The sequence below is a fragment of the Cuculus canorus genome, chromosome 3, assembly GCF_017976375.1.
Source record: "Cuculus canorus isolate bCucCan1 chromosome 3, bCucCan1.pri, whole genome shotgun sequence".
Classification (NCBI taxonomy): domain Eukaryota; kingdom Metazoa; phylum Chordata; class Aves; order Cuculiformes; family Cuculidae; genus Cuculus; species Cuculus canorus.
Genome location: NC_071403.1, coordinates 102,916,042 through 102,936,967, shown reverse-complemented (window position 1 = coordinate 102,936,967; position 20,926 = coordinate 102,916,042). Strand labels below are relative to the sequence as shown.

The 20,926-nt window shown below is 34.9% G+C and overlaps 1 protein-coding gene across 2 annotated transcripts in view; it reads right to left on the bottom strand.

Moving 5' to 3' along the window:
* Positions 1-20,926, bottom strand: part of DNAH8 (dynein axonemal heavy chain 8) — a 139,251-nt gene that overhangs the window by 5,844 nt on the left and 112,481 nt on the right. For both annotated transcript variants that reach the window (XM_009564269.2, XM_054062587.1), the window contains exons 76-84: positions 16,015-16,136; positions 14,225-14,343; positions 12,708-12,910; positions 11,694-11,767; positions 8,466-8,618; positions 6,128-6,283; positions 3,898-4,014; positions 3,062-3,163; positions 2,521-2,681 (exon numbers count right to left, since the gene is read on the bottom strand). In XM_009564269.2, coding sequence (XP_009562564.2) covers positions 2,521-2,681; positions 3,062-3,163; positions 3,898-4,014; positions 6,128-6,283; positions 8,466-8,618; positions 11,694-11,767; positions 12,708-12,910; positions 14,225-14,343; positions 16,015-16,136 — 1,207 coding nt within the window. The remainder of the gene's footprint in view (positions 1-2,520; positions 2,682-3,061; positions 3,164-3,897; positions 4,015-6,127; positions 6,284-8,465; positions 8,619-11,693; positions 11,768-12,707; positions 12,911-14,224; positions 14,344-16,014; positions 16,137-20,926) is intronic.

Below are 20,926 nucleotides of genomic sequence, written 5' to 3'. Positions count from 1 at the left end.
GGACACTGAATATAAAAGACACTCTCAAACAAAATTTTTCTGTGCTTTGGAAAAGCTGACTTTCCTTTACATTGCCAATAAAATGTTTAAGTACAGTAGTGAAAAAAAGATTGCACAGGTTTGTAGAAGTACCATGTCCCTGGGAAGGAAATCAGATAGACTTGATGGGGTGCTCCTGATCACATTTAGACATCTACGCACAGATGCCTATATAACAGCTAGTTGTCTAGATTCCCCTATAGGTAATGCAAAGAAGCAAGGTTCAGCTCCTCTATTTTAGAAGTCTGCTTTGTGATTAGAGGAATTACACTTTATAAGGATCTATTTTTCTCTATTACGTTAAAGGAAGTCTTGAGTAACCACAGACAAAGCTAAAGCAACAGTCAATGAATCTCATTTACAGCGTCCATTTTGCCTAAAAGTGAGTATGGAAGATAAAGCACTTTATAGCTTTTTTATATTGTTTTTCCCTGAAGCAGTATTGCAAAGCAAATTGTGTCATAAGAATTTAAAAAAAAAAAAAAAAAGGAATTTTCAATGGATTTCGATTTACTTCAAAAGGTATTATTAAGAATACCTTCTTAGAAAGTTTGGATTCCACAGCCTATTATAGTTTGATAACTGGAGTCTCTGCCATCAGGAATTTTATGTATTGGAACTTAAAACTAAGGCCAAATGCAGTTTGCAGAAACACTACCCCAGCTTTGTGTAGAAAAGAGCAGTATCTGATGCAATGTGGTATTCAAACCCTCACATTCACCACTCAATCAGTTAGATTTAAATCAGTATAGAATTAGATTATAGATTTAATTCAGTATAGAATCAATTGCAGAAGGGGTTTTGACAATACTGTCAGAATATTCCTTGTCTGCCCAGGTACCTGTAACTATGTTGCCTTTGTGGAGCCCATAGTTCACATAGCAGGTTAAAATTATCCTCAATGACTGCAGGTGTTAATCCCAAATAGATGAAAGTATTGACATTCAGTGAAGTCTTACAGTTGTAACCAATGGATTGAGCATTTGGCTGAACTGAAAAACTGTCCCATTAAACTAGTGAGAGATAAGGTCTTTCTTGTCCTCAGTAACAGTAACATGGAGAGGTTCTGGCAGTCTCAGAGTTCCAATTCTGGCAGTTAGCCTTCTGCATGCTCTGAGATGATTGGATATTTTAAGGAGAATTTGAATGCAACTTTTTATGGGATTGTATGGGATGCTAATCCATTTGGTTTGAGTGCCAAAGATGAAATTCAGACAGTGCATGTGCATAGTTGCCAATAACAGATTGTGATAAGAAAAGGAAAAAATCCCATGAAGCTATTGGATCATTTTCTCCTAACTCTAAAGAAACGCCTACAAAAGAAAATCTCCAGAAAAGGACCAAAGTAGCAGGAATATACTGATGTACCAAGTGGAAGAAAAAAATGGTACTAGAAAGAAATGAAAGAGCTGTTCCTGCTCACTAAAACTCCTCCAACACTGTTAGTCTCAAGTTTCCTCCTATAAATTAGCCCTCCTAGAAGTATAGTTTTGGATCCAAAGCATGTGTTTCTTTGGGAATTTGTTTAGTTCTCTGTTAAATCATGGTGCTTCTTTAATTAGAGTTCTGTAAGGGAAGTCTTGCAAGTATCAAAGAATGACTTGAAACAGAACCTACTCTGAGATTCTTTTCTTCAGAAGCATATGTTTCCAATGCTAAGTGCTCGGCAGATTTAACAATAAAACTGTATACGGTTCTCACAGCACGCGTAAAATACTGGGCTTTTGACATGGCATTAGTCTCTCAATTTTGAGACTGAAAAATTGTGGGAAATTATTGCTTTGTTTCCACAGCAGCTGAGCATTTGAATAACATTTCTTTTGTTTAAAAATACAAAAAACTGAGTCAAGAAACAATGAATGTGGACATAATGAAAATGCAGTAATTCACAGCAGAATTATTAAGAACTTCAGAGAAAAAAATATGATGATGATTCATATCCTTTCACAGGGCATATAACATTAGAAGGAAATAAAAGCCAAGCTGTTACGCACATCATTTGGAATGAAAAAGTGAATTAAGTCAAAGATAAAATTTTAAATGGTGTTAGTATTGGTGAGGTTAAAAAGCCTCCTTTAAATAATTATAATGGCAACACTGACAGCTACAAAATTTACATCCAAATGCATGCTTGTAAACCAAATGACAATCCAGAATGTGCATGAAACAAATAATATACTACTTGGAACAGAAGGCAAATATTAGAAACTTTTTCTAGCTGAACTGTATAGAACCTTGTATCATGTATTTATACAAAAGATTTATAATGCTTATAAATAAAAAAAATCAAAACCCATGAGGAGTAATAAGAATTCTGACTGCACTAAAAGAACATGTAAAATGTAGCTCAAGATATTGCATTCATAATCATGTACACACTTCAATAATGAAATTATCCTGGATCCTAAGTTTTCAATGAAAAATATACAATACTTAAACATTTAATAGGGATTTGTTTTCAATATGTTAATATCTACTTACGTAATATCAGCATTAGAATGGAGACCAAAGACCTTTGGGCTGTCCATGGCAGGGAGGGACTGGATGTACTCAAAATACTGATCCAGGGTTTTGCACACTGGAATTTTATATCCAGTATAAAAACAGAAATTGCTGTCAAACATTGATTCATTAAACCATACCTGTGAAAAATCCAGACCAAAAAAGCACAATTACTCTGCTACTCAGAGTTTTATCTATATCTATTTATTCTTGGAAAACTAGGGTTCGTGTTGTAGCCACTACGTCTAATTTTACTTGAATACATGAGTAAATCATTAAAAGCTATGTCTTCTGTGTTTGAGTTCCAGCTAGGTCTTTTTGATAGTTTCTGCTCTTCATTAAAGACAAACCAAGAGGAAGAACTGCATTGCCAAAGAATGTTTTGAAAAATTCATTTTACTTTTAAGAGTCTTATAGATTGATGTAGTAGTGCATATTCAGGAGAAAGAAGATCTTCAGACTCCTGAATTGCAGCTGCCAATAAAAATAACAAATAACTGCTATTTTCAAGATCTCTCACCCTTGCAAAGCAATTAAGAAGACGCTTATCAAAGTCATCTGTGACTCGGCCTCCATACTGTACTTCTCCAATCATGTACCGTACTGTGTTCCATGATATCCCCTGAATGCAAGTGAAGTAAATAAAAGACTGTAGTTATAACATGTAAGACAAAGGAATCAAGCCTGTAATTTCGATATCATCTGAAGCTCATAAGGCTCTGAAATGTAAGTGGAAAAGACCATTGTTTCAAAAAAAAAAAAACTTCTTTTCTAATCTATTTTCTGAGTTTAGCTCAATAATTTTATAAGAGTTGGGTTTGATCCTGCTATTAGTAATATATCTGATTACACCTTGTATGTCCTGAAATCACTCTTAGCTGCTACTGCCTCTTCTCTCTCTTTTCTTTTCCCTTTGCTCAGTTTCTCATCTTTCTCTATTGACATAGTGCTGCTTGGCTTGGACTGCCTATTCTATTATATAATTCCCTGATAAACAGTAGAAGACCAAACAGCAGCCATACAGAAGTTTGATTTGGTCTGTCAAACTCTATAAATATTTTAGCTCCCTTTCCAAAACAGATGTCGTATAGACGTGTTAATATTTTAGATACGCTACTGAAAAAAAACCCCAAATCAACAAGATAAATTTCTGCAGTTCTTATTACATAGTTTTACATGGATGACAGCACACAAAATATTTCAGCTTGACTGTCTTACAGTGACTCTGAAGTTTTTATCATTAGAAGATGCACTGAAAGAATAGCAACGAATAAACTATTATAAATAATAATGTGAACTAAAAAATAACAGATGCTGTACAAAACAAATACAGTGTCTGCAAGATTTATTATTCACCTTCTTGATGCCACATTCATCTAGATGATTTTCTATAAATTGAACACTGGCTGTAAAGTCTGCGGAGTTAAATTCATAGGGAATATTCCAACCCAAAGGCCCAAACTTGCGGCGTTCCTTAGGAATACAATTAAATTCAAATATGGTTATGGAACAGCATATCATTTTGTCTCTTTATTAAAGTTCAATGATAGTAATAATAGTGGAGTAAAGATTTTAACTGAAGAAGAAAGCTAGTCAATGAAATAGCTGCGTGCCTCCTACATATCAGTACAACTCCAAGTTTATTATTAAGTAACATCACAAGGGATAAATATTTATAGAAAAAGCAACAGAATCATCTATTGATACCTTTTTCCTAATCAATGTATCAGTCATAGGTTTGATATGTCTCATGCTTGTGTTGGTGATCAGGTTTTTATATTAGGTAATTAATTTAAAGAATTACTGAATTGCTGCATTTCCAGCACACTCAACACTTCCAAGTTCTACATTTTTTTATTTTTTTCCACATATACTTTCTATTAATGATAATGTCATTTTTTCAAGCTTCTGTATTTACTCAGTTACCCAAAGGCTTCTAGGTTGCCCCTTTTGTCTTACTGTTTCATTGTATTTTTTTCATACACATTTTCCAAAATTCACAGGTATGTTATAAGGTTGCCACCACTACATTATTCAAATTCATTATTGCAGATATATTTGAAAATAAAGTGATAACACTGGCAGGAACAGAGAAATAGCTGACTATAAAGTAAGAGAATATAATCAGCAGCCCAAATATTTTAAACACCCACGCTATTAGATTTCTGACAACTTTATTTTAACCACCTCAGTTACATTGCTCAGTGAGTTTTTTCAGACTGTAAAATAAATTAATCCAAGAAGTTAAGAATTAAATTGCTGAATAGTGCTGACATTTATTAAATGAGTAAAAAATGAAGTACAGACATTCTAAAATTAACTAAGTAATATTATATTTATTGGGGTTTAAGTTACCAGGTTAACTATGACTGACCACCTTTGACATCTAGTTAAGTAACATTTAGGTACCTTAGCTACAAAATTTTGAAAGAACTAGAATTGGAAAAAAGTTTATTTTTTCAAAATCAGTTACTGCTTATAAGTAGATGAGACAGCATTAACCAATAACACCTTGCAGAAAGATATAATGATTTTCTGCCAAATTCTGTAAATTACTTCTTAAGCTATATTTGTCACAGCAATCTTATCACCTAAGGATATTAGGAATTGGCCGATTAAAGGCACGGCAATGTATAAATTGCATGCTGATTGGGAATCCACAAATAAATTTTCTGCACAGATGAATAGCTATAATATTTTTTAAAAGTACTGATGGTTGAATAAGCTTAGGTCTTCTGCCTCCATGAGAACAGTGTAATCCTGAGGCAGTAGACAGAACAAGTTTCTCACTATTTAGAAAAAGTAGTAGTAGGAAAATAATGTGGAATACTTTATCTTAATAGGGACCACAACAAACTGTCTTTCCTTTCACCATCTTTGCTATATTTGAAAGCATGAGCAGCTCAACAGAGCCTAAGGTTTAAACAGCATTTTAAAACTGTTTTGAGATCCCTGATGAAAAGAATGTACATTCAAAGAGCTCAAAATGCTGGTATTAATTGTGATCTCAAAACTTACATGTATCTAAAGTACAAAGTATAGATATTGTGCTCACTTTGGAAGTAATGTAGAAAACACATTGACACAGGTAAAATAGATAAACTCAAGATGCTAAGTGATATAATTTTATTCAGTTTTAGCCATCTAGAAAGCAGACAGCTACTGTAAGCTAGAGATATGGGTTGCCTTTAAAAATCACAGGACAGAAAGACTGACATATACCCAAAAAAACATTAACTCTTCTATAGAAAGACATCTAAGACAGATAAACTGATTTTCTTTTTTGAGGTGCTTATTTATTTCTATTGACTACAGAGATGGTGTTTTCCCTTAAATTAAATGACTGACTTTTCTACAGCCAAGATTATATGAGAAAAATCCTCATTCTAAATGCCCATAGCATGAAAATTCTGTAAAATTTATAAAACAATTAGGAGACTAAGGAACCTTGAGATACAGATTATAGAAATTAAAGCTTCATCCCTGCAACATGATGCTAAAACAGATACCAGAATGTGTATTTTCAGGAAATTCTGTTATAGTGACTCCACATTTTAACAGTATTTGCAAACTTTCAAAGAAATACCTGAACAGTAGAATGCAGGAAAGCTACAGCGTACAGCAAGGGTTTCCACATAGGCATGTTGCTAGCATCTAACAGATCCTGATTAATTCTAGAAAACGTTCTTTTCAAACTCGCACGTACACCTTGGGGAGGTTCATTTGTGAACTTTATAGCAATCTGTAATGTGTAAAAGATAAATGAATTGCATTTGTTTACTGAACAAAACCAGCAACCTACAAAAATGTCAGAACTATTAGTTATATATAAAATGTAAATAGTTGAAGCATTGTAGATATAAAGTTGATATGTAGTTTTACTATAAAGTCCAGAAAAGGAGTACATATTAGATTAGGCCACAATACTCTGCAACACACATTACTTTAAGATTTTGAACACAGACTTTCAGTTTATAAAGTCAGTCCACCACTGACACTTGTTCACAGATCTAAGAATTTTCATCAAAAACCTGACAGCAACTTTTCAGAAAGCATCATATGATTCTCTATCCTTAATTCGATGACTTAACGTTAGAAGGGAACTATCCCAAGTAGATGACAAAAACTCTGTTGTATTTCTGGTCCCAGGACTTCACAGTAAACACAAAGAAATCTCTCGTCTCCTCAGATCAGATCATTGCATTCATAGTGGCTACTCTGGATGCTGTGGTTCTGTCTGCAGCTGTAAATTAAGATTCACTTGAAAATTTTCCCAGGCACTCTGGTCAGCAGGCACACAATCTGCATTTGTGCTAGTAAAGTGCCACAGCCTCTTAGAATACTGCACCTTAGTTTCACGTAAATTGCCTAATGGGAATAGTTTCTAATAAATTTTAGTTGTCAAACATGCCTGCAAAGTATTTGAAAGAGTGATGGTTAAGCACAGATTTTCAGGTCAGAGAATGTTGTAACTACTTACCCCAGTGGACTATTGCATTCCAGTGCTGGGTCATGTTCATGGGCAGACTTCAGTCTATCAGCTCAGACACAGACTGGCCTTACCAAAATCTGTATTCCTTGAGACACTTTTAAATGCTGGAGGAATCCAAATAAAAAGCGTATTTTTTTTCCTCCAACAGTAAGTACTTGTGTCTGGCTGGCTTGAGTAACATGGCAGCATGCACTGAAATGATATTAAATGCCAGGCTACCCATAGGTTGAATGCAAGTATGACTCCACTGCTTCTTCTCAGAGACACTTAGTTGAAGCACTCAGGAATAGGTACTTCACCTGGCAGTTTTACTATCTCCACCTTTGTAGTAAAGAACTTCAATTATTTTTAAGGAATGACTTTTCAACTTCAGTCTCACAAATTTATTTCTGGGCTGCAGAGCCTAGGCAAGCTCTCTTAGAGATGAGTTCCAGCCTTCTGCAAGGACCTATCTGCACATGAATCCACTAGAATGTTGGACTGAAGGGGAACACTTTCTAACCAGTCTTTCTACATTTGACAGCATATCTTGTTCAGCTTTTGATGAATGCTCTGTATGAAGAAATCAAATTATCTTTTAACAGGTAACATGACACTATAGATTGGAAAATCACCTGTGAAACATTTCATCTAGTAACCCTGTCCATTTTCTATTCTCACTTTTAGGAAACTGTATGTTTAGATAACCCACTGTTCATAAACCCCTTGAAGATGATTTAATTTTCTGTTGAGACAATACAAGAGAATGTAGGTCCACACAGCTAGCTTACTATATGCCATCTTTTTCCATGGTGACACATTTCTTACTGAAGGTACTCTAACAGATCCATTTGAGAAACAAGCCCTTCCCCCTTTCACATCCTAGGTATCAGGTAAGGCTTTTGGTTTTATTTAGAGAGAATGAGAAATACTAAGGAGACTTCCACTGTTTTTAAGAGGAAAGGGGTCTATGAACACAGAAATATCAACACATGACTATTGAACTAGGTATTAACTGGCATTACGACCCACTCTTGAGAGTGCTAGAAACCCATAAGTGACTTAAATGCACTTTGTAAGAGTTTAGGTGATTTTCCTGGTAGTGATGAAAAATGTCTCCTTGAGATTTACAGAACAATCATTTACAGTTTATCCAGAGAAAAAACAGGTAACTTCTTTGACCTGTGCCGTCCATGCATGTTGTGTTCCCTTTACCCTTCATTTCAGGTAGAGAAATATGGAAGGGTCTGAGAGCAGTTTCAGGCATTACTTGTTCAGAAAGGTACATGGCTAGGCAAAAAGTGATACAGGTAAAGCCTGATAGTTTTCATTTAAGTGCTTCATTTTTTTCTTGGGCTTTGGTTCCCTCTCCCATTTATTTCATTTCTATTTACACCATTAATCAAAATAATTTTGATGGCAGGAAGTATCTGAATTAAAGATTTGAACAAACCTGTAGCAGCGTAATTGGGAATTTAGGATGTGGTTCAGTAGTTATCCAAACTCGAAATGTGCTATCCTGTATATCGGCAGTAAGAAGTGTCTCCAGTAGTTCATCCATAAAATCCAGTCCAAGATGACAATTCTGAAGTAACACCCAGCCTCCCTAAATACAAATATTGACTATTACCATATAAAATTTAGAAAAAGTTATTTATAATGCTAAAACCAACTGTCAATATTAGAATCAAACTTGGATATGTATATGTTTTGGAGGTTTTTTGTTGGAGTGTGTGTAATTTAATTTTATATTGGCACAGCTAAAGCAAATAGGAAAAGTTAGTGCAAAAATTATTTCCACATCCTGTTGTTCACAATGAAAATAACACAACCAGAGCTAAAGTAAAGTGTCAGTGCTACCTAGTGGCAAAAAGAAGCAATTCCTGTCCTCTCCCACTAAAACACGAGGGATAAGCAATCCTGCCATCAGGTCCAAAAGAATGTGAGTGCAAAAGTAATAGCTGAATTCTAAAGAATACATCTTTTAAAAAACTTAATTGTTAGTAACATAATCTAAAGTAATTGTAAAGAGGTAGTAACAAGATTCTAAAACTTTTCAACTGCAATTAGTTTATCTGCAATAAACACAATTTCAACTTCCACATAGTATGATCTTATTCAGATCTCAAGTTACACGAAAGCTCTGTTTTGATTATTAGCTCTCTGAACTTCTACTTATGTATTTAAATTCAATGAGCTTTTGTAGCATCTCTTTAGAAGCCTCATGAATCAGAAGTGTGATATTAAAATGGGGCACTATTTAATCAGTTCTGAACAGTGACACGTGGATTTCACAACAGCTTGTAATCTAATTTTGATGATTTTGTTTTAGTAATAATAAAAAATAACATTTGGTGTTATTTATAACAAAATATAATTGGTATATTTACGGTGAACTCATGAATACTAAAAAAAATATTAAAAGAAGGGTTTTTTTTTCCTTTTTTTTATGGGGACTCACTTTTTTAAGAAAGAGCTCTACTCAATTTGTCAAGTTTCTAAATTAATCAGGCTCGGTTTTGTAAAATTATCTACCTGTAACACAGCACAAAACTTTTAATCATACGCTCCTGTCCAGAAGTAGGAAAAAAGCCAGCCCAGGTATTTGTCTTCATATTCATGAAGTGTTTTGTTCTTGCAAATCTGATGTTCCCATATCCCTCCATCTGTTGTGTGTACATGACCAAGGCATTTAGTTCAGAATTTGTTACTAGATGCTCTGCTGGAGCACTGTTTTGAGTATCCTTGTGCTTTTAATTGAGGACAAAGAAAGGCAGGGTTGCCTCAGTTTTCACCATTCAAATGAACTGGAGGTTTATGATGACCATTCTAGATAGACAAACACAAAGTATGACAGATATATGTGTGCATTTGCACATCATAAAAAATGCCATCTACTAGAAAGACATTTATATTTTCTCTTTTTCCAAAGTGGTGTACATCTATGCCCTAATACTGGTGTCACAACATTTCAGAGGTTACTGCGGTACAGAGAACTTCCATAAGAAATGCTGCATTAGCTAGAGAACTTTGGATTATACAGTAATGTCTAGCAAGTGTGCAGGAAAGGCACACTTAATACTTAATAGAAGTATTAAATATGTCCATAATAGAGAAACACAAATGAAGCAGACTGTACGGTGCTGACATGAATAAATATCATCTGGCAAGAGACTTTTTTTCTCCCCTCAGATGAATATGTCTTACAAATATCAGGAAGTAAAACTGTAATTCCCTGCACTGATACTGCTTGACCTTTTATTTTTTCTGCATGAAAGATAGGAAGTCCTGGAAAAGCGCTGAAACACTTCAGTCTACCAGATTAAGAGGACAAGACACTGCAGAAGTCTAAAGAAAGAAGCGTTTCCTCATATCATTGTGATAAAATATTGGAGGATAAAGTGACAAAAAACCTGTTTAGTTCAGATGGAAATCTGAAAAAATTTTGATAACAAATCTGAAACAGTCTCAAAAGTACATTTTTTCTTGCAAAGCATTCTGTATGGTCATCTTCTCGTTACCATTTGTCTGCCCAGAACTCTCATGGGTGAGGACAGAGGCCCAGGGGAAACTAACAGATATATTATAAGGAGTTAAGTTTTAAATTCATAATGAATCTATCTTTGACTTTTTATCTAACTTTTAATTGATACCCCCACTGTTGGTATGAAAGCATATACTGGTTAACAAATAGGTTAATATGTTTCCAATCCAACCTCTTACTGAACATAGGTCAGATCAGGTTTATTCAGGTAAGCATTAGAAGCAGTGCTGTATTCCTGGCTTAGCAAGGACTTAACTGCTGGTTATGGTCAGTCGAAAAATACATTTCATTTATCAAAATAGTTCTTGCAATTTTCTGCTCTCTATTAGTAAAGATATTCTAGTCCTTCAGAATATGGAATAAGACTAATTCCCAATACTTTGAGTTTGCAGGCAGCTGAGGCTCTACGTCTTCATTCTCAATGCTGCCTACAACTCTGAAGTATCCAGCTGACCAGACTGTGTTACCTTTACACTGTAACTTTTATATTGCATTTGAGGCGTTAATTGCCATCCTCCTGGAGCTGCTGCTTAGATTTCTCATGTTTTTACTGTCTGAGAGCATAATTTGCCATAATAAGATATGCAATAGAAAAATTCTTAAGTATTGTCTGGAAATTCTTAGACATTCTGGGACTCAAACCCAAAAGGTCTTCATATTCAAGAAACAAAGAACTAAAAACAATAGCTGGTGAGCAAGAAGCCCCCTCACTAGCACAGATGTGAGAAAAATGTTAAGTAGTATTATGAGCCAGCACGACCTTCTCTATCTACAGCTTTAAGCTATGTGTGCACTCACCATTTTATCTATTACAAACTACGCAACTACCATGTAGCTCTCATGGCAGGGGCAGAGGGATGAGGAAAGGAATTCCAACAAACAGGTGGGAACTGCAAGTCTTGCAGGACAGAACTAGGACATGATGTCCTTCTACTGTTGTAAAAATGATAAGAAGGTAATGTGCTACCTTTTAAAACTTGCCCAGTATCATGGCTGGCAGAAATATTGATTTGGACTCCACTGACGCATGCACATACACAAGCAAAAATGAAAAACATTATAAAGGTTGTATGCAAAAGAGATGCAAAAAAACGTTAAAACTGACAATCAACTTATATTGCTGTGGTTTTTTCCCACCTGCTGCATTGACATCTGTACGAATTTGCGTGCATGGACTTCTTGTCCTTGACCCATAGAGATGGTCCTACATTCTACAACATATTTGACAATATATGATTAATGAACTTACATTCTTCAGAAAAAGGAAGAATTCAAATTAAGTTTAAAAAAAGAGTTCTATAAATACAGGACAATTAAGAACATTTTTATACAAAAAATATGAAAATAGAAACTCTTCACCATTGTATTTATTATATTACTATGCTTAAACTTTCTAAACACTGAAATTTTGTAAAATAACATTAAAATATACACACATAATATTTAGAGTGTCTGTAGTGAAAGACTGTGACTAACGTTACTAACGTCAATGGGAATTTTTATGAAGTAATCCATGGAATCTGAAATACAAACCCAGATTTTTCTTTAAGTGTAGGTAATGAAGGCATGTAAACGAGCACTATGTGTAAAATTGCATTTGTGAACATACTAATGCAACTAATATCATGAATACATGTATTTAATTCCAACTCAGTCTGTATGCACAATTTTTCAAAATTTCTACATAATGTAGCCATAAAGTCCAGAATATACAAATGCCGTTCTTATGGGTACTTTTTGTTGCAAAGTAATCTTCTAAGTAGATTACTGATTTTTACGTTACCTGCAGATAAGAGTTAAAACAAGAAACCAGTATTATCACTGTGCCAGAATAAATAAATCAAAAAATAATAATATTATTAATCCTAACTATCAGATAGTTAGGGATTAAAAAAATATTATCACTGGGAAGGACGATAAAAATTTATAAAAAAAGGCATCAAAAACATTAAAGTCCAACTGCATACAGAATGTTCCTCAGAATACCACCTATCTTTTACTTCAAGTATTATTTTATCTCTAAGATGATGGTTCAGGAACAACCAATAGTGCAACAGAATTGAAGAAATACTTTTCATAAAAAAAAGATCTCTGAAATTACTTACAGTACTCTTCTGTATCTTAACATGACAATGAATAATTACTTCATACCTAATTTAAACTTCCTAGCCAAGGAATGAATCTGAGTAGTGGGGTCAGATCCCATAGACAAGAAACAAATGAGAGGTGTTCGTGTGTCACTTTCCTTCCAAGTTTTTTCTAAGTTCAAAATGAATGGTTCTGTGTACTTCTCATGCAAAGAATTTGCAATATATTTCCTGGCTTGTGAAAGCGTTCGGTCTGGACACCATGATCTAGAAGTAAAAAAAATATACTGAGATACAAATTCAATGCCTCCTCCTCTTGCAGAGGCCAGACTTAAACTAGAAATTCTACTTTTATCAAACAGTGATTTTTGCTTCATAATATGCGCATATATATAAAGATTCGTATATAAGCTTGTAGGTTTGTCTTTACAGATATAATAGACATTGCTAGTAGTCTAGCCTCTACTTATGTCTTCAGTATTTTTCAGTTGCTTACAATTTTGCCCTAAGTAAACTATTTCACTGGAATTTTCTGTTCTAGGTATGTTTATCAGATTGGGACATAGTTCATAAACAGAGCTTTTGTATCCAAGGACTCAAGCAGGGAAATATAAGAGTGGTTTTGTCCTTTAACAAAATCCTGCAAATGTTTCACTGGCTCTGTCAGTCTTTTTGCATACAGACTCAATTCTCTAGCACTGGATTGCATTTGTGTTGAGGATGAGTCCTTCTTTTATTTCCCATGGAAAAAACTCCAAACAACTACTTCTGATAAAAGATATGACTTTGCAAAACTTCTAGGTATATGCTTACAATTTAAAGACTTTGGACTTATGTGCTCCCTCTCAGAGTGTACAGCATATAACAATATAGTGCTTCTTCCATCAGGGTCTGGGTATTTTTACTGCACAGGTTGAATTTGCTCCAAAAACAAATCACAGTCTAGTAATTAATGTTGGTTTTTTTGTAGTGTCTCTGATTTATCTGTTGAAGAACTTGGAAAGCATACAATGAATGCAGGAAGATATGATCTCATGCATAAGGCAGCTGAACACTGCTTTAGGTAAATCAATTCGCTCCCAAGCTCTTCCACAGAGATCTTAGCTGGTGCAATAAAATCATTTATAGCACACTTTTCACATGGGACTTCTGAATACCTGTTCAGCATTTTCACAAGTATCTCCCTTTTTTCCTAATTACTTATTTAAAGTAGTTTTAATAGATAGTTAATTTAGATAGTTAATTTCAAAAGAAATGGAAAAAATAATTTGGAAAACTTTCTGAATTAAACTTTTTCAGTGGTGTTTTGGAGAAGGCTGTAATGTGCTTCCCAGTTTCCATTTATCGTGACATAAAAGTAAAGCTATAAAAAGTATTTTCTACAAATAACTTTTTCAGACACTTCAGAGGCTAGCTCTGAAGTGACTGTATTAAATCATATTTTGTGTGAGTAAATTAAACAATCTTTCATGTCACCCAGAAATTAATTAAAACTACAATATTATGATAATACCATACTGATAGACTGAGACACATGATGCAAACATGTATATCATTTCCCAAATTTCTGAAGTTGCTCACCTGATGAGTAAAAGCTTGCGAAAGATATCAAGTGAATCATTATATCCATCTGGTATAATTTCTTCCTCAGGAGCATCTTTATCAAACCAGCGCTTCCATCTCTTTTCATTACAGGCTATCTAAATTTATTACATTAATACACATATAAATATATTTCAGCTATAGCAAAATTGCCTTCTAAATGTATACTTTAATAAGAGTCTATTATTTTATTAGAATATATTACAAGTAACATTAAGAGTCTACAGTGTTTAAGACATATGCCATGTGAATTGCTATTAAGATACCATAAACAGAACACTTAATGTTAAGCTGCAGATTTTTAACCTAATTGCTTATCCATGGATTCCCCTTCAAAACACATGCAGCTACTTAAGAAAAATCAATAATTAGCAGAAGGATTCTATACTACAAGAGAAACATGCTGTGGTTAATTTATTCTTTCTGATCACAAAGTACTAAGAGGAACAGAAAAATCTGTCCCAGTGCAATCCAGTCAGCCAAAGAACCGACAGTTAAAAATAACAGACTTTAGTAAGCTTTTGATTTGAGAAAGAATAAATCTGACCACAGACATGATCATTATTTAGGGACCTCTTAGAATACATGACCTAACAGAACAAGGGGTACTGGTGGACAGAATGCAGGGAAAATTGCTGTGAAGTTCAGCCTTTAATGCGTTAACTAGGAGTCAGCTACTGAAGTATTCTTAGATTACTGGAAGGAGTACAAGGAACACACTGATACCATCTGTTCTGAAATACAATTCCATATGCCTACTATAAACTAAGGAGTTCTGTCCAATTGACTGACTTGGTTTCAACTAGAAGTAGTTCCAAAACAACCTACACCAAGAATGGAGAAACAAACATACAGGGACCTCTTCCAACTGCATATTTCCAATAATGAAACTCATTCAGAGACATTCATTAATACCGAATGTCACTTTCTGAAGTCTGAGGGGAAAAAAAAAAAAAGCTTTATAAGCAAATAGCTCAGTTCTACATAAACTGACAGTCTGAGCACATGCTAGGGGAGTTTTCAGAGGAAGTACCGTCTCAAACCTAGACTGCAGTCAGAGATAGGGTACTGAGCTAAAGGGACTTTTGTGGACTCATTAAGATCATTATGCTTTCACTACATCTTTGTTCCATCTCTCACTCAATCACAGCTGGAAGTAGTAACATTGTGAAAAGGAATAGAGCTATCTAACTGTTTAAAAGGAATACGTCTTCACAAAATGAACTTGGTTGACCCATGTTGTAAAAGCAAGAACAACTTAGTGTTTGTCCTGTCTTTCAGTCTGAAAGGAGTGCTTGGGAGGTACAGAAAAAGAAATGTGTACAGGAATGGAAAAGAGTATTTAAAACAAGCAGCAAACAAATTACCTGTAAAAATCTACCAGACTCAAGACATAAAACATGGTAACTTAAAACCTGACACTCATAGATTAACTTTCTGAGCCTTTTTGACACCTCTATTTTTTTGTCCTTTCTCCTTATTTCTGTCTGTCTTGCACTTTCTTTTTAACAGTTCTTTCTCCCATTTTCTTCTCTTTCTACCTCAATGATTATAATATAAATTACAATAAAGCAGAAAAAACACCCATAAAGCAAATAAAGATACACCCTTCATTCTACCTAACTGTTCATTTCTGTGCCTTTATTTTGTATTCTCACTAGTCTCATTCTGGACTACATCTCTTGTGCGTTCCAAATGTACAGCATGGGAACACAATTATGACTGGGAAACAGGTGATTAACATTAAAAAGATAATTAGTAGATATCACCTGATTCAAAAGTTCTGCAAACTGTGGAAGTTTGCTCAGTTGCACTAGGTTTAGCCACATCATGTCAAGAATCCAGCGGAATGGTTTGGGTGGGCAAGCCTGTAGATCCAACGCTGCACCTCCTGGAGATGAAAACATTCTGATAATATATATGACATTCCAGGGGTCAAGATATATTTGATATTTCTTTTTAAATCATGTTTTTTGGCCCATGTATTTTTAATTGGGGTACTAATTTAGAGTTTATTTCATAATATCATCAGATAACTTAGTCTGGAAGGGACCTCTAGTCCATCCTGTTTGAAGCAGGGTCATCTATGAGATAAAATCAGATCTTTATCCTGTCTGGTCTTGAAAATCTCAAGGGATGGAAACTGTGCAACCATTATAGACAATGTGTTCCAATTTTTGCCTGTCTTCAAAATGAAAAATTCCCTTTACATACACTCTGAACTTCTTTTCAGTATATTTCTGTTGTCTTTCATCTCCCTACTATGTACCACAGTGAACAGCCAGGCTGCCTTCTGGATTGCCTTTTCGTAGGTGTTGGAAGGCTACTATTGGGTCTCCTCCAAGCCTTCTGTTAATCAAGCTGAACAAGCCCAGTTCTCTCCACCTCCCATCTTATATCATGTGCTCCATATAGTTTGTTGTTATAAGTTTATAGAATTATATTGATTATATTTGAAGCATGGGAAATTCTTTAATAAACTCTTCCTTTTAATCTGTGCATTTATATACATTTATACAAAAGACAAAAATATTGAAAAGACAAAAAATTGAAAAGAAAGTCTTATTTTGTCAACTGCAAATATTTACTTGTTCTGCAATTAAATGCATAGTTATAATATCAAAAGAATGTTATACATCAGCAAAGTAATCTCCTGGAATCATTGGAAAAAACCTCAAACACAACAAGAGAATAAAGAAACTCTGAATTGATTGAATCAATCAATCCTAGATCAACCAAACAAGCACAAATAATTTTAAATAGCATATATGTATATATAAGGCCAGATAGCCAGCAGATAATGCATGTTTCACATCTTCCGATATGCAATTGAAGAGGAAATACAAAGGAATGTCTCTGGGATAACACTACAAAACAATTTTAAATGGGCTAACTTTTAACTTTTTAACATAATTAACTTTTTATTATAATGTCCTTTTTGTTGTAGCGGCTTCTTCCCCAGCCCACCACAAATTAATTAATGCTACTTCTTGGGAAAACTAGCAGGTGTTCCAGTGATCTCCGGGACTAAGATCATTCATTCATTTATGTTACTGGTATAATGAATTTCACCAGCTTGTTAAAAACAGACTGAAAAGACCACCTTGGAATAATAATTACTACTTTTAAGCACTTACATGTATGTGAACATGTATTTGTTTGTATACATAGTCTGTATATATGAGCTGCAATTATTTCAGTACTCCATAATTATACATACATGCATACTAAAAACAGCATACATAAATACATATGTATTAATATTCCTTTTCAATATGTATTAATTCCTTTTCAATTAACATAGTAAAGCTTTTACAAACTGTCTAATTATTCCATAGAATTTCAAGGGGTTTTAACACAGAGATTTTTCTTATTTTGCATTCACCTCATCCTCACATTTTCCATGAACAGGATGTAGAGAAAATGAATTATGAAAGCAAGAAGGAAAAGAACAGAAGACAAACTTATAATTGGAATGAAAAGGAGACTAGAATATTAATTTCTTAAAAAACCCACAAATTTTGTTATTTATGAAATTATTGGGATGACATTATATAGATAGTATTTGTGATGACGCTAAAGAGAATTAAAGTTTGGCACATTATAGAGAAAAGTTTATGGTGCTGCAAATGTTATGATGCAACAATTTTTTTCTGATTTTCCTGAAGTCTCTTCTGGTTACATTATAGACTTTACAGAGAAAGACATGATTCTTTGATACACATTCTTGCAGGTTTCAAGGAAGCAAGAATTTTATTTATACTATCAGCAGTGATTTTCAGGAAACAGCGGCTCTGCTTCTTTTAAAAGAATAAACACATGATTCAGGGAGACTAAATATTTTCCTAACTCCCTGGTTATAGTAAAGTAGAAACACAAGAATCGCCTTGCTGTATCTGGACATTGGTAAGCCAACGGGAACAATTAACATCAAAACAAAGTAAAAGTTTCAATGAGTGGCTAGTAAACAAATCCTAGGGAATTTTTTGCTTTTGGGAAAATTTTTAAACCTTAATTTTTTGAGGCCGACTAATTCAAGGAAGAAAGAGAATTACAGAAGTGTAAACAACCTGAAGCTCAAGGGAAACTGGTTGCAGTGAGCATGAAATGGTGGAATACATCCTTAGGGCAGCAAGGAGGGTGTGCAGCAAGCTCACTACCCTGGACTTCAGGAAAGCAGACTTTGGCCTTTTCAGGTATCTGCTCAGTAGGGTTCCATGAGATAAAGCCCTGGAGGGTAGAGGGGGTCAAGACAGCTGGTTAATATTCAAGGATCACCTCCTCCAGGTTCAGGAGTGATGCATCCCAGCAAAGAGGAAGTCAGGCAAAAACCCCAGCAAATCTGCATGGATGAACATGGACAAACTTAAACACAAAAAGGAAGCCTGCAGAGGGTGGAAGCAAGAGCAGGTAGCCTGAAAGGAATACAGAAAAATTGTCTGAGCAGCCAAAGATCAGGTTAGGAAAGATAAAGCCCAGATAGAACTAAATCTGGCCAAGGATGTCAAGGACACAAAGGAGAGCTTCTATAGGCATGTCAGTGATAAAAGGAAGACTAGTGAAAATGTGGGCCTTTTCCAGAAGGAAACAGGAGACTCGGTTGTCTAGGATATGGAGAAGGCTGAGGTACTCAATGACTTTTTTGTCTCATTCTCCACTGGCAACGGCTCAAGCCACGCCAACCAAGTCACAGAAGGCAAAGGCAGGGACTGGGAGATCAAAGAACTGCCCATTTTAAGAGAGGATCAGGTTCGAAACCACCTAAGGAACATGAAGGTGCACAAGTCCATGCTCCTGAGGGAACTGGCAGACGAAGTTGCTAAGCTGCTATCCATTATACCTGAGAAGTCATAGCAGTCTGGTGAAATTCTCACTGACTGGAAAAGGGGAAACATAACTCCCATTTTTAAAAAGAAAAATTGAAAACTACAGGCCAGTCAGTCTCACCTCTGTGCCTGGCAAGATAAAGCAGCAGATCCTCCTTTAAACTCTGCTGAGGCACATGTAAAATAAGGAGGTGATTGGTGACAGCCAACATATAGTCTGAAAAAACTGCATGGGATCCATGCATGGATCCCAGAACTTCCTTTTAGTCTCTGCAAACTGAAATAATGGAGGTCAAAGAGAGGATAACAAAAAGTGTTTACACACATTTGTAATCCATTGTTAGCATTACTATTACAAAATGGTACCTTGTCCCAGAATCACATCTTTCACAAATTTAATACAATAGGCCAACATGAATATTTTTGTGAATTAATGAATTCTGAGAGAATCACAATCACTTCAGCCAAAAAGACTTTCTTAATTTTAATACATAATCATTAATTATCCATGAAGTAGCATACTTGGCAATATTTCTGGCTTTTATTTAAGTCAACAAAGCCAAAGATGGTTTGCAATTCCTCTATAACATGCTCTCTAATCTTTTATGAAGCTTTCTAGTAAAATATATTTTCTGCTAGAGAAGATCATATTCTTCACTTGTGCCAGTCCCGACTCTCTACTAGTAAAGGTCACAGCCTACCTAAGTGTCAAGATACCTAAAAAATTGTCAATGAGCCTCTTAGATTTTTCTCATCTCTTTTGGATGTTGTTTCTTTCCATAGTTCTAAAAAATAATTCTATGCCACCATCATGGGAGGCTATTTTCCTGTAATTTGGGCCATTTTACCTACCAGAAGAATTTCACAGTGTGATTTTTTTTGCACCAGAAGAAATTCTCACTATCAAATCAACTGTGGTAAAGCTAGGCAGGAAACTGCAATCATAAGTTCTAGAGAAAAATTGCTGAAAGTACTCCTGTATTTTATTCCAGACTCTCATCTGTTCAAAAGGGCTAAGTGAGCACTTTCTGCTTCAGGTGCCCAAGATATATTTTCCTCCAACAAAATAAAAATCCATGCGCTGAGAAGACAAGAAATATGGTTCCTTTTCTAATGCTTTACTAATGCTTCCTTTTCTAATAGTTTTCATTCTGAAAGCATTTACCAAGCACACCCTGCCTGACATCAGTGGTAAAACTGGTAGCTAGATACCATCCTCACTGGATAAAACCATTAATATAAACTAGATAGCAAAAGAGAAAGTGAATTTAATCTTGTTTCCTAACTGTTTTATTCATTAAAGGCAGGTAATGATCTTCAAATCTAGTTTTACTACTTTGGCATCAGACCTTTGCAAGATTCATTTGAACACTAAAATTCAAATGGGTTTTATAAGCAATCCTGATCACATTTTTCAGGAGAGGTACAAATGCACAGAGCACAAAGGAGGCAGATCTGGACAACCGGGCCACAGAAAAACATTCTGTTCTCTAAAAGTCAGTGTTAGCTGGTTGGCAAAGTCAGAGAAAACTTAAGCTGAAATTGATAAAGCAGTGTTTGTAGCACCCCTGGGACTTTGTGGAGCATTCTGGTAACTTAGAAGATAGCTTTATTCAGCTCCACAGAAGCAGAAAAGCAAAGAAGCAAGAAGTAACAAAATCTATCAAAATAAAACCAGAAATATAATACAAAACCCCACAATTATTAAACTAATTGATGGAGAGAAGCAGAGCTACCATCTTGTTCTCAGGTTAGAACACAGCCTGTGTAAATGGGAGAGACAGAACTGAGATGGGGAAATGCATCTAATACCACTGGACCACAGCAGGGATAAGGACAGAGGAAGCTTCCACAG